At 36.4% G+C, this 13,350-nt stretch overlaps 3 protein-coding genes across 4 annotated transcripts; 2 read left to right on the top strand and 1 right to left on the bottom strand.

Moving 5' to 3' along the window:
* The first annotated feature begins 450 nt into the window (after nt 1-450).
* LOC112451758 (tudor and KH domain-containing protein homolog) lies at nt 451-4,914 on the top strand. 2 transcript variants are annotated; one of them, XM_025011588.1, is made up of 9 exons: nt 451-524; nt 1,817-1,975; nt 2,106-2,508; nt 2,589-2,912; nt 3,088-3,198; nt 3,324-3,481; nt 3,646-3,866; nt 3,944-4,124; nt 4,347-4,914. In XM_025011588.1, the coding sequence occupies exons 2-9, from the start codon at nt 1,862-1,864 to the stop codon at nt 4,461-4,463; spliced, it is 1,629 nt and encodes a 542-aa protein (XP_024867356.1). In that variant the 5' UTR covers nt 451-524; nt 1,817-1,861; the 3' UTR covers nt 4,464-4,914. The 2 variants fall into 2 exon arrangements, with proteins under 2 accessions (XP_024867356.1, XP_024867355.1); XM_025011587.1 differs by lacking the exon at nt 451-524 and adding an exon at nt 592-892 and having other exon boundaries at nt 1,817-1,976; nt 2,104-2,508.
* Nucleotides 4,915-7,051, top strand: LOC112451759. Its single transcript, XM_025011589.1, has 2 exons — nt 4,915-5,914; nt 6,581-7,051. Exons 1-2 carry the CDS (start codon nt 5,900-5,902, stop codon nt 6,896-6,898), a joined length of 333 nt encoding a protein of 110 aa, XP_024867357.1. The 5' UTR covers nt 4,915-5,899; the 3' UTR covers nt 6,899-7,051.
* Nucleotides 7,052-7,297: 246 nt separating this feature from the next.
* On the bottom strand, nt 7,298-13,207 carry LOC112451757. Its single transcript, XM_025011586.1, has 9 exons — nt 12,898-13,207; nt 12,342-12,580; nt 11,916-12,235; nt 11,144-11,756; nt 10,558-10,909; nt 9,848-10,253; nt 9,448-9,713; nt 9,172-9,356; nt 7,298-8,833 (listed from the first exon to the last, which is right to left on the bottom strand). Exons 1-9 carry the CDS (start codon nt 12,997-12,999, stop codon nt 8,770-8,772), a joined length of 2,547 nt encoding a protein of 848 aa, XP_024867354.1. The 5' UTR covers nt 13,000-13,207; the 3' UTR covers nt 7,298-8,769.
* Between the last annotated feature and the right edge of the window lie 143 nt (nt 13,208-13,350).

The following is a 13,350-nucleotide window of genomic DNA, read 5'->3' as shown; positions in this document are numbered from 1 at the left end:
ATCAACGCAGTGTGTTGATAAGACGAACTCAACAGTTGTGTCTCCTGAAAGCGTCGTGGACAGTGGACACGTGGACAGATATCTATTTGATAAATGATAACGTTCTACGCATGCGTATAGGCCGTATAATGCTCAGGGTAGCGATCATGTAACTTTTTCCCTAGAGCGGAAACGTGAAAAGTGAAAAATTTCATGTAACTATTTCTTTCTATTGGTATTGAATAGAAAGAGATAAACTTTTCACTTTTCACGTTCCGCCCTAGGGGAAAAGATACATGATCGATACCCAGTTCCGGTATTCGGCTTCCGAGAGATAAGTGATGAAAATTAGGTCTGTTCGTTTTAGCTGAACTTTCTGCACGGTTCATCTTTCCTTTCTTTCTTTTCACGTTGGAGAGACAAAGAGAGAAGATAAACCGTGCAAGAAGTTCAGCTAAAAAGAACTAAAGAGGTGATGATTCCGCCGGGTCTTATCGCAGAGATTGTATTTCTTATTCCGCGTGGTCAAATTCTATTTAACTGAGGTATCTATTCGATTTATGTTAATAGATTATGTCATGTGAGCGTATTTATAACCGATAACTGTATTTAACAGAGACAAGTAGGGACAATATAGGAGAAACGTAAAAATGGAAATGAGAGGTTAGGTGCGCGTCTCTTTCCAAGTGCGAGGAAAGCGGTCGCATCTTTTTTCTTTCCATCGATCGCGTAATCGGACGAGAAAAGCATCTGACTCATTATATTATTGGTATCTCTCATTAATGCTTGTTAATAGCAATCTTCGCGTTTCTAACGGGAACGCGAATCCACGATTGAGGTTATAACGCGTGAACAATGATCAACAATGATGTAATCGCTAAAGATATGAACGAACTATATACTGTACTGGAAGGTGAATGGAACTGCCAGGTTTAATTAGCACCCGGGAAAAAAAAAGAAAAAGATGGGTAGGTTAGGGATCATGGGTCTGTTTTCTGTTGCTGAACTAGTGCAGCCGCAGCCAGTTCAGCAATAGTCAGAAGACAGACCCTATTTCTGTTTCTTTAGCGAATTTTGATTGATCAATTGTTTTCTATTGTTTTCGATGAATACAGCATTATAAAAAGACGAACTGGTTCTTTATCTTTTCGTCCCATTTTTTTCTATTGTAGAGCACATTCCAATAATAGTCTTGGAAAAGATCTCAGAATTTTTCATAGTATTAATCGGAATTCCCATCAACATTTTAAGACTGTCTTAGAATTTTAAGATTTTTTTCAGACTTTTAACACAAATTGGAACATCTTTCAGAAAAACTGACAAAATAATAATAAAATATTTCAGATTTTTCCCGCCAACACATCTTTGTAGAAATCTGAATAAATATAAGAAAATCTGCGTTTTTATCAGAAATTTTCATACATATACGGATACTGATGTATTCCGAAAATCCTTATCCAATTATTTCTGAAAGTATTTGAGAAATTATTTATATATTTTTTCAAAATTTTTCATAAAAATAAATTCTTAGAAAATTTCTGAGAAAATATGAGAAACTTTTTCACCAGCGAGTTCACAGTTAAATCGAGATTTTACACGAGATGTATCTTTTTATGAAATTATTGAATATTAGATGAGATTTTTAAATTTTACGCCGAAAACGTAAGATAATCACGTGTTACTACTGAGAAAATTTTTACGTATTAATAAAAAGTGGAAAAAAAAGCGAAATATATATTTTTTAATTATGTAAAAATGAGTATGTATAAATATGTATAAATTATTAATTATATAAATAATACATGCATGTTTTCAATGTTTTTATATTTTGTTGCAGATATTATACATCAAGATACATCATTTTGGTTAAATCCATAGAAAAATGAAGTGGATATCAAGTGTGAACAGACAGTCGGTATTGCCGATTTTATTAGGCATATCTCTAACAACTTTTGGACTGTCAGTGGCACTTGTGTTGTTTAATATGCTTGAAAAGGTGAAGTTTGCATTCCTACCACAAAATTTCTTTATGCCACTTTTTCTCGATTACAAATCTGTCTATATAAAGTTCAGTAAAGTTTATTTGTTTGTTAAATACAAGTTTATCTATTAACATCGTATCGCAGGATGATGATGATGATAGAAAGAAACATGATCGGGTAGCAAAAAGAGAGTCTAAACGCAAGGAAGTCTGTGTAAAATTGAGTATACCTCATAAGTGTGTACCCGCTGTTATCGGTAAAGGTGGTACTGTGATAACAAATATCCAAGAGTTAACCAACACGCGCATCAAAATGGATGAGGAAATCTCATTTAATTCAGAACGTATCTGTAACATATGGTCCGACGACATGAAAAACATTACCTCGGCGAGGAGTATGATACAATATATAGTAGAGAATCAACCTGTCATCGAAACCTTTGAATTGTTCCTGCCTTTCGAAGCCTTTAAAGAAGTTTTTCCAAGGCCAGCTGAATTTGTGCAACAGATTCAAAAAACCTACGGCGTAAAAGTTACAGTTGAGAATGGTGCTAATTTATATTGAGTAACGATAGTATTACGTATGTTGCTGTATCATGTTACTGTAATAATTACTAATTCTTTGCAGTTGGATTGAAGCAAAGGGTTACAATAAAGGGAACTGTTGACCAAATAGCATCAGCCGTTATAGAAATAGAAGACAGAGTTCAGGAAAATTTCGAAGCTCAATGCCAGCTAGAGAAGTATCTTTCATCTGGAAGAATGCCTGAATATTGTGGAGATTCTGATGCTGAAGACATGATAAACGATCCTGATAGTGATATTTATGATTATTTAGTGCCATATAATGTTTGCAGAGGAATCATAGAGAAAGATAGGTGTGCTATGGAAGAAATAGAAAAGTCTTCTGGTGCAAAAATCATAGGTTATGAAGCTATTGCTAATTACAAAGGTACATATCATTTTAACGTGTTTGCTACGATTTGTCTTGATTAATATATTTTGTTTCATTGTTAACTATATATATTATGATATACAATTAATTCTTTTTTTATTATTCTGTATTAATTCTGCTACAATCTATGATAGCAATTGTTGTAGTAATCGTGGTAATTTATTTTTTATAGATACAAGAGACAGAAATATAGTAATAAAAGGGACTGATGAACAAGTGAAGTTAGCCGCTAGTCTGATAAAAAGTAAAACTAAGCATCTTATTTTAAATCCTGCATTACAAAGTACGTAATAAAAACAACTTGTATTCGTGAAACATTTGATTTTTGTGAATTATAATTTATAGCATTTCATTAAAGTTCATTAATTTGTTTGATACTGTATTACAATTAAATTTAAATTTTAATAGATGGTTCAATGGAAGTATTTGTATCTGCGATGAAGTCGCCAAACCTGTTCTGGATTCAAGTGATAAATAGTGCAAACGTTGAGTTACAGTGCTTAGTATACGAGATGACGGAATATTACAATAAAGAGGAAAATTGCAAGCTTCATATTTTGAAAACAGTAAGCGGAAGAGACGTGACTCGATTAACTTTAAGATATTGCTGTAGCAAGATATTTAAAATAAATATAAACGAGAAATAAAGTTGTACATACGATATTATATTATCACTAATAATAATATAGTTCAATTATATCTATAGTTTATAACCGGTTATTAATTCTAGATAATAAAAGGCCAAACGGTAGCAGTCAGACATAAATATGACAACAAGTGGTATCGTGCAGAAGTAATGTCCGTCTTAAACTCCCCTATGTACCAAGTCTTTCTTGTGGATTATGGAGATGTGAAAATCGTGCATGAAGATGATATGTTGGAACTCTGTACAAATATGTTGAGCTTACGACAGCAGGCGGTGGAGTGTTCGCTGACAAACGTGAAGCCACCGTAAATCAATATCTCACTGATCAATGACTTCATTTCAGTTATTGATCGCCTTCAATGAAACATATTGTTATTTTCAGAGGAGACAAGTGGACTTCCAAAGCCTGCGAGAAGTTCGCCGAATTTGTTCATTTAGGGAAATGGGAACCGCTTATTGCTACAGTTAAAGGCTACAAAGAGCGTGTGGTCGCACACGAAGAACCTCACCGTAAAGGGTCAGTGATTCCTTGCATTGATCTGTACGACAAGGCTAACAATCGGGTAAGAAAGGGGTATAAAAAATTTATGTAGTGAATGTTGTGCTCACACTGTTGCGTGGAATTAATTTTAATGACATATCTTAAAAATATCTTAGAAAGCTGTATTCGATGTTAATATTTCATTTGAAAATTGTATCAAAATAATTTTTCCTAAAAGAAAAACTTAGAACACGTATTACAAACGTGTTTGTTTAAAAGTCTTATAAATGCTCTATCATTACAGAACATTGGGGATAATTTGGTACAAATAGGATTGGCTGAAATCGAGGAAGTGAGTTTCACACGTTTGTCTCGCCGTCGTAGATGCAATTCTCCATTCATTCTATCCGATCCTGAGTAAATGCTATTCATAAGGCCAATATTAATTTCAAGAAATAATTGAATTAATGGTATCAAAAGAGGCAATAATGTTTATTTATCATATTTTTAAGAATATACTGTGACTCACGAAACTGATGTGAATATTGACAATTCTTCTTTTCGTTTTATTTCATTTATGATAACTTTTTAGGAATCTGAGCAGCCGATTGAAGAAATAAAAAATACTGATAAAGAAGCAAATGAACAATTCTCTGACCAGTAAAAGAAAAATATTAATATAGGACACACTACGCGAATAATCTTCGAATGAATTTGAATAGCAACTTAGATGAAACATATCGAACTACTCAAATTAATCCAAACATTATGCAGAGCGAAACCAAGTATTAAGTTCGATTCTTTTTCTGTTTGGAGTCACTATACTGTATTATTTATATACATATATATATATAGTAGTTCCTATTTTATAATCAAAGTTTATATATATGTATATATAAAAAACAATAACTGTTTTTTAGTATATAGGATATAATATTTTTGATATATTGGAATCGTAAATTCATAAAACGATTAAACTCAGGTTTCGCTTCTTACTTTTAAACAAATGATAGTTGAAGTTATCTTTCAAGGAATGGAGATATTAAGATATTATAACATACGTATTTGATTTTTTATTTTTGTATATTATTTTTAACTGTATTAACATATGACAATATATGCGATATGAGTGAATAATTAAATCGTAATATAATGGAATGATTTTTTAAGGATAACAGTTGGATAAACGGAAAAAAAACAAATGTGAGAGTAGCTCTTTCAATAGTATAAGGATTTAGTACATTAATAATTATTACGCAAGTTTTATCAGCTCACTCTGTTTAATAATGATAAAATGTGATAAGAAAAGAAAGATACTGATATCGTTGTTATAATAGTTAGGTTTCAAACTGATGACGATTAAACAAAGACAAGCGTATATAATGATAAAAAAGAATAATTTTTGTTGATTTAAGAATGTAAGAATGTAAGAAAATAAATTCATTTTTTGTAAAACTGATTGTTCAAGTTATTAAACCGTCAACAAGTAGCTGAATCGGCAAGCGTGCCGCATCGAATCGCGGAAAGAAAAACGCACGGGGAAAATAAAGGATGATCGAAAGTTCGGTTAAAAGAAGATCGAAAGTGCCAAGGCGTGACTCGGGAAGAAGGATATAACGATTTTTTTTCGCGAACTCCGCTGCACGTTTTAATGGCTCGCGGTCGTACCAGCCTAGCGCGACAATTGACTCGCGATTGGGATAAACATGGTATAAGAAGTAGCCAGAAGTAATTGTCGGTTCCTTCCAGAGAGACTAGAAAGCTGCGGCGAAGCGAAACGTATAAAACGGCGACGACTGAGCTCCTCTCTTTAGTTCGACGAATCGATTTCCTGTTTACTTTCAGCTCACCGCAAGAATGATGAATAATTTGGTAAATAACATTTATATTGTTTATTGTAACTTCATTAATCTCTTTACATAGAGTTAAATTGCATTCGACAAATGGAATATCTCGTTTTTCAATAATAAGAAAAGACTCGAGAAGTATATTTCACAAATTTATTCAAAATTAAATTTCATTATTTTGTGTATAATATGTTCTTTTCTTATATTGAAATAAATTATTTTTAATTACCGTTTAAATGACTAATAATAATTAAAAAAGAATAATATAATTTCATAATAAAGATTAAAATGGAGACCATGTTAAAATCAAAATTTTTATTTTGACAAAATAATTTGATAGATTCTCTTCAATAGATCAAATTCTTGAATATGTGTACAGATTTTATTTTATAAACCCTCGCTTTGATTTCAAAATTATTGAATTTCAAATGCCAAAGAAAGAAAGATAATGTATATTGACACTTTATCTACTGCTCGCGGATAAAATCGGTACACATTGTCGAACGTATTGCTGTAAATGTTTTTCGAACAAAACTTGGAAATCGATACATATAGCAGAATGATAAGAATAACGAAATGTTCATTGTCAATTAATATCCAATCGATGAGCGGTCAATAGGCAGTAAAAGGCCTATTAATAGGCTCCCGACTGATAAAGTATTGAATAAAATTTGATGTTTTTTTTTTCTAGGGTATTGCATTGACGTTGCTGTGCGCTGTTTGCGGTGTACTAGGAGGTCGACGTTACATCGCTATTCCTGTCGACGGTATCGACGGTATCGACGTCATCGAGGTGAATCCGCTCACTCCCTCGTTATCAAGGGTGGCCAGACAAACGGAGGCATATGTACCAGTTGCTGTATCCAGCGCTTCTCATCAAGACGACTCTGAGATACAGCGTTCCGAGCGATCGGCCGCACGTGTCCTGGACTATGTCGATTTCGGAGGACATACTGGCTCCAACGGAGCTTTCAGCTGGTATGCCGACTATCCGGCTCATCGTTTGTAATTTCCCAAGGCAAATCGAAGACGGCGCAGAACATCGTTAATGTAGTAATTAGAAGTTATAACTTGTATGTATAGCGACGAAGGCTGCACGAACGAAATTTAATCGTCGGAAGTCTCTGGGAATAAAAGACATGAGACTTTAGTAACGAGTTGTCTATAAAAGATGTAAATTCTCGAGTCTAATTTATACGCAAGTTCGATATTTTAATGCCGAAGAATTCAAGGCTTTCAGGAAAGATTTTCGAGGCGGATGATGTAGCTTATCTTGTGATCCAATTTTCTTTATTTTCTGGTATCTGTTTACGGTACAATAAATAGTGATGAAGATTGACATCTCATCGTTTTTGCGTTAATATTCAGCTAAGTATCCATGGATCTAAAAATTCAGTGATAGAACACGTTGAATCGGTCTTCTTCGCCGTTCCAAAAAAATAAACCAAAAATGTTCGGATTCCTCGGTTAAGACAATAGGTACAGCCTCGGGATATGATTAATATTTGTATTTATACAGCCAAGTGTAGTGCCCACACTTTATATACGCGTGTCTCTTTAAAATGTACAGATAGATATACATATACATAAAATACATATACATACGTACACTAAAACATTTGTTCATCGAAAGCTCGTAAGCAACGCGCGAAGATATTAAGTTCATAACAAATCTGATAGCGTTTACTGTCTTTACGCGAACCGCTTTTATCTACTATTCTTTTTAGTTCCAGTCCAAAAATACGCACATCGAAAAAAAGTTTTATATCGTAATCTTATTTTATATCGATTAAACTGCACATTTATTCATCTGACGGAGAAACAGCGTCAATAATACTAATATTACGGACTGGAGGAAACAATCTGTTAGGTGAAGTTATACGAAAATTATTTTCCATCTTGATATAGAGAGAAAATGGGATGAAACGCGAAACTTTTCTCGATGTGTGTATTAATAAGAACTGATCGCAGTAGCCAAAATAAAAAATTTATCCTTTCTCTTTGAACACAATCCCTTAACAATCTAACGTTACAATATCGCGCGGCAAGCAAACATTGTCGCCGAGAATACTCGCGTAAAATACGATCACAATGCGTGTGGCACGCTGTGAAATAAAACAGCAGAGTTTGCTGTACGTAGCCTCTCAGTTATTGATAGAAACTATCGATTAATTTTGATTATTTCTGCTGGAAATTAATTGGCGGCTGATTTTATCTTTTTCAATTACACGAATCTGTTCTTTTAATTCCCTCATTCTCCAAAGTATCTTTCATTGTTGCTCTATTTGTTCTTATTTTCGGAACACCCACTGATACCATGTATAAGTACTTAAGTTTCTCAAAGATACTCAAGTATCTCTGATCTTTATTTTTCTGTCATTATTTCTTAGAAAATCAAACACAGTAAGACGTTGATATAGCGGAATTCATCACTACTATCTTTGCAGCTAGTGGCGATAATCCACTCACTTGAAGATATCACACAAAGTTGATTAGTATTGGATGTACGTGTATGTATATACGTATAGTATATACAAATATAATTATGCTGATCACATAATGCTCGCTGTTGTGGGTGCGATTTATAACAAGTTTTAATATATATCTTGGCAAATCTGCTATTGCACTGGTGTCCGAAGGTGTCTTTTTTTTTTTAATTTCGACATTTTCGACAAACTTTAACACGTAGACGATTCTGTATGGGAATAGTAGAATTATAGAATCGCCACAGATTAGGAATAGTCATCTCGCTAATCAGAGACTGGCTAACTTTCGAAGATGACAATCCACAAGCATAACTTACATGTCATCGACCAGTTCTTACATGGTGTATTGGGAGAGTAGAATACGAGGAGTGACCATGGTGGTCGGTGCTTCGGGTCAAGTGGTGCACCAAGCAAGCACCACCTTCTTGAAGGGGACAAAGATTGCTCGATCCGGCTCGCTGTTAAATAACATTTATTCTTGATTAAAATAAACGATGGGATTTATTAAATTACAATTTAATTAATTGTATACCAAACACTTTATTTTATAGCGGCATATGTCCGGAAATGTTAAAAACAGAAAGGTTATTACGGCGAAATTGTCTAAATAATTTAAAGACGAACAGAAAAAAATAGCTAAATTGATTTTATAATTTTTATTTACGTTCAAGAATTCTTCTTTGTATTTTTTCTTCCTATTCCTTAATATAGTTTCAAATAAAAAAGTATAATACTCGAGCTTCGCGTTTGCGAAATATATTTGCGAAGTATTTTAGAAATAATCTCGTAAGCTTACCAATCAAAGAATCTTCTGCCATGGAAGGTACCATCGGATGAACCATTGACATATGGCAGTTCCACTCCCACATGCACTTCTTCTCGACCTGGAACGGGACCTACATATCTCACGCGACCCTGGAGGACCCTGCCCTCCGGCGATATGACTTTTACGAGGTGATCCAGTTTGAGATCTCTTGGTATCTGGAGGGTAAACACAAACATTCGAGTTATAAATTTAGAACATTGAGAATTCAACGATTGAAGCGTAAAAAATCACGAACGTGACCAATACCTTTGGCAAATATGGCTTGGCGTCCTGAGGAGGATGCCAATCGCGTATCAAGTCTGGCTCCGAATGTCTTCGCGCCCTTCTTCGCCTTGCTGTCTGCCTGCTCCAATAATCCGTGTTAGAGCTCGATATCGTTAACATTGAATCGATGCTTCGCCGCAGATAATCCTCGGCCTCGTCGATCAACGATTCGGTAGAGTCTCCGCTATTTTCGCCGCCGACCGAGTCTGAACGCAAGTTGGGTAGACTACCGCGCGTCATTGGACACTCTGGAAGTTATGATCATTTTCTTTCATCTTGAACTCACTATCTGAATCAATGTAAATTTTTTCCTTTCTCAAATACTTCTTGCATTATGTTCATTTTGCAACTTCCCGATTATCACTTTGTACATATACCGTACCTTGAAAGGTCACCTTGGATCGCGTTCTCTTTGGTGCGTTTTTCGAAATTTTGGAGGAGGTCGACGGGGGATGCACGTGTGTTGGAGAAGATGGCATCGAGGACCATGTCGGCCTTGGTGTGGAAGTTGCAACTGGGACCCTCCACGTGTCGAAGGATGCCGCTGTCGCTCTCCAGGAGTGTCTTCGCGGAGGACCGCCGACAACTTCGAGTCCAGGCGACGGTATCGACGTCAGAGAGCCGCGATATCGCGAAGGATACAGGTCGGTTGACAGCCGACAGTCGCAGGGACTCGGCAGACCCGTTGCGGGATTGCAACGGGGCCAGTATCCCGCAGGAGAGCCCAGGGACTCGCGTCTATGAACTTCCGGTGTACGGAGACCACAGCCGCGCGAACTAAGACACGTCTGAAGAAGGAAAAAACCATTATACTGGTTTCAATAACGATTCTTTAGGAAATCTGAAATTTACTTCTATGCAGTTTTCAATCTAATAACTAAAAACTTTTGCATAAAAATGTCACTCTTACTAATCCTTCTTTTGTGCTATAATTAAATTTTAAATTAAATTATCTCCAAAGAGTAAACTCTAAAATATTGAAAAAACATTTATTATCTATTTTACCGTCTAATATAATTGAATAAATATATACAGCCTATTTATAGTCTAATGTTAGTAAGACGTTGTTCAACAGATTTGTTTTAACTTTACCTGCGCATGTGGTTCATGGCACAAGTGATCCGCGCTCCTCGATAATTCTGGTACCATGCTAGTAAAGCTGATGTCCGACAACATCACTCTTCTAGCTTCTCGAGTTTTGTCCGACAGCCTCAATCGGCCAGGCACTCCGGTTGGTAGCGCAAACTTGCTCGGTAGTGTCGTAAAGGTATGCGCGACCTTATGTGCGAGATAGCTCTCGGATCGCCATTGTGCTGGAAGCGCGGAGATGTCCGTCTGTGCACCAGATTCTTTTCGGGCACCACTACTACGGTCCATCACCGGCCGCAATGGAGCAGTGGTCTTTCTCCGACTACCAGCCAGAGCTTCCCGGTGAATAATAGGTCTGGAAGGACAACGGATAATAATACATTATAAAATTGTAACAATTAAGAAAAAAAACAATAAAACATATCTATACAATTAGAAATTGATAACAACAATCGACCAAATAGTTAAATTTTAAGCTGAAAATACATAATCAACGTAAATTGTACGAATATCACAATTTATGAATTTCTTAGACACGACGCAAGGTTAAAAGATCGTTTCTCGAAGCATATTATTTAATATTGTAAACCTGTAAGCCGTCGGTGGCGCAGCGAGAGTGTTTCTCCTCGTGACATGCCGCAAGGATGATCCTGTTGTACTTTCGGTATCTTCCAATACACCGCACTTGCTAATGTCAGTCTCAACCAGGACGGAGCACTGCGACCACATCTTGTTGAGCCTGGTACTGGAGCTTTCGTCGAATCTATCGACACTCTCCTCGCGATCGATGCTAGAACTCTGCGAGGAGACGGGCTCCTCAACGGAGCTGGTTTTTTCACCGTTACAGACCAACGACTCGCCCTCCGCTGACTTTGTGTATTTGAGTAAGATAGGCTGGCCACCAGAGCCCGCGTGCTGCCAGGTCTCCGTTTCAGTAATAGACACCAGGTCCTCCTGCAGACCGAGATCGCGACATGTCTCATCTGTCGTGAATATCAGCTCGATGTCGTCCAATTCTTCCGATTCATTTTCCGAGTGTTCGTTCGGTCTCGGCGAATCACCCGGTTGACCCTGCCGATGTATCTGAGATTGATCCACTTGATCGCTGAACACGGAATTATCGCCCTCAGAAATGGATTTCAAACTCAAGTCTTCGGTATCCTTCTCAGGAATGTCTAAATGATCCATATTAGCTGCATCGCCTAGAATCGCCAACGAATAGAACACGTTTAAAAATATTTTAATAAAAGATATGTATATGTATATATATTTTTAAAAAAGTCTAACAATAAATCGTGCTTTCCATAATTTTCAATATCTCGTTAAAAAAAATTTTTAGCTTATATTTATGAATCATCTACCTGAGATTTCCACTCGAGGCTCATCCTCGTTGCCAGTCACATTCGTTGTCAAAGTCGAGGATTTATGGTTCTCATTTAGGGAAACGTTCAGCATCGTGGACGCTATCTCGGTAATTTTGGTATTAACTGTGCTTTTGGAAGATTTTGATGAATCTTGAAACTTGTCGGGTCGGTTAGCACGAGAAGACAGATCAGGACTATTGTTGTTGCTGCTGCTACCACTGTCGCGGTCAGCGGCTGGTTCGTTAAACGCGATCTTAGCATCAGTAGCAATCTTCTTGGGCACATCCATAGTGGTTTCCTCAGGATCCGTCGGTTGACTGTTATGTAAAAAAATTTCAATGAATCTGCTGTTGATTCGTCGATTGAATCCTTGGATCGAAGGATCCATTTTCTATGCTAGCGATTGAATCAATTTGCACTCACTCCATATGGGCTTCTACGACGAGTCGGACGTGTTTCGACTGAAGCGGAGGGCTGGTCGCCGCATCGCACGAGAATTCGCAACTTCTACTCAGGATCTTTCGCCTGAGCACGTGATTCTCGAGAGCCAGACGGCCAACCTCATCAGCGTAGCTCTCGCCGGAAAAATTCCCGACGCTTTCCTGCAGTCGGCGGAGCTCCTCGCGTGACGAGTCCAAAGCTGAGCGCAGTGACACAACTGTCTGCAATACGAGCAAGACAAGCTAAAACTTTTTATCTCAACGAAAGGTATGTAGCAATGAAAATGATATGAATAATTAATAACAATTATTTTAATAATTAATAATTTTTAATATAAGAGTTGATATAAATCGGAGTAGTTACTTTTAGCACCAATTGCAAATAAGATTAACAATTATCTGCTAAAAGAAAAATCTTTAACCGTGTAATAAATAAAATGTAATAAAATAATAAAACTTAATATTGAAAAGTGCAAAAGACGAGTTTAAACACAGATAGTTAGAAGGAATGTGCGAAATAAAACGGCAATGTATCGTACTTGGTGTAAGGCTCTTATGACGTCTAATCCGGATATTCCCTGGGATGGCAAGGTGCTCCGGAAGAGCCTCTGAAGAGACGATTGGCCAGTTTCGGCTTCCATGCCTCCACCACCCCGCCTAATGTTTTCGAGTGGATTCTACTTCCGCTACGGATCATGCCGAATTCGCTGTTGCCCTTCGCTCTGTTTTTTTTCTCCAGCGAGATCCTTGCCTCTCAACAGTAAAATAGCTTTGACTTGGTTCAGCTAAATCTCTTCATTTCTCAGCATGTTTGTTCTTCTGCAAAGTACGACATTAATTTTTCAAAAGATTGATCTTTGTTAACATTAAGTAATATTAATTAAGTGTCTTTTGCCTAATTTTCTTCTCTTTACATTTTTCAAGTAATATTTTTTACACATTAAACGCCAATTTCTTCCTCCTTAAATTTATTTTCTACAATCTCAAGTATT

Source organism: Temnothorax curvispinosus, unplaced genomic scaffold (genome assembly GCF_003070985.1).
Source record: "Temnothorax curvispinosus isolate PA1 unplaced genomic scaffold, ASM307098v1 QBEX01002540.1, whole genome shotgun sequence".
NCBI lineage: Eukaryota > Metazoa > Arthropoda > Insecta > Hymenoptera > Formicidae > Temnothorax > Temnothorax curvispinosus.
This window is presented reverse-complemented; position numbering and strand designations above follow the sequence as displayed.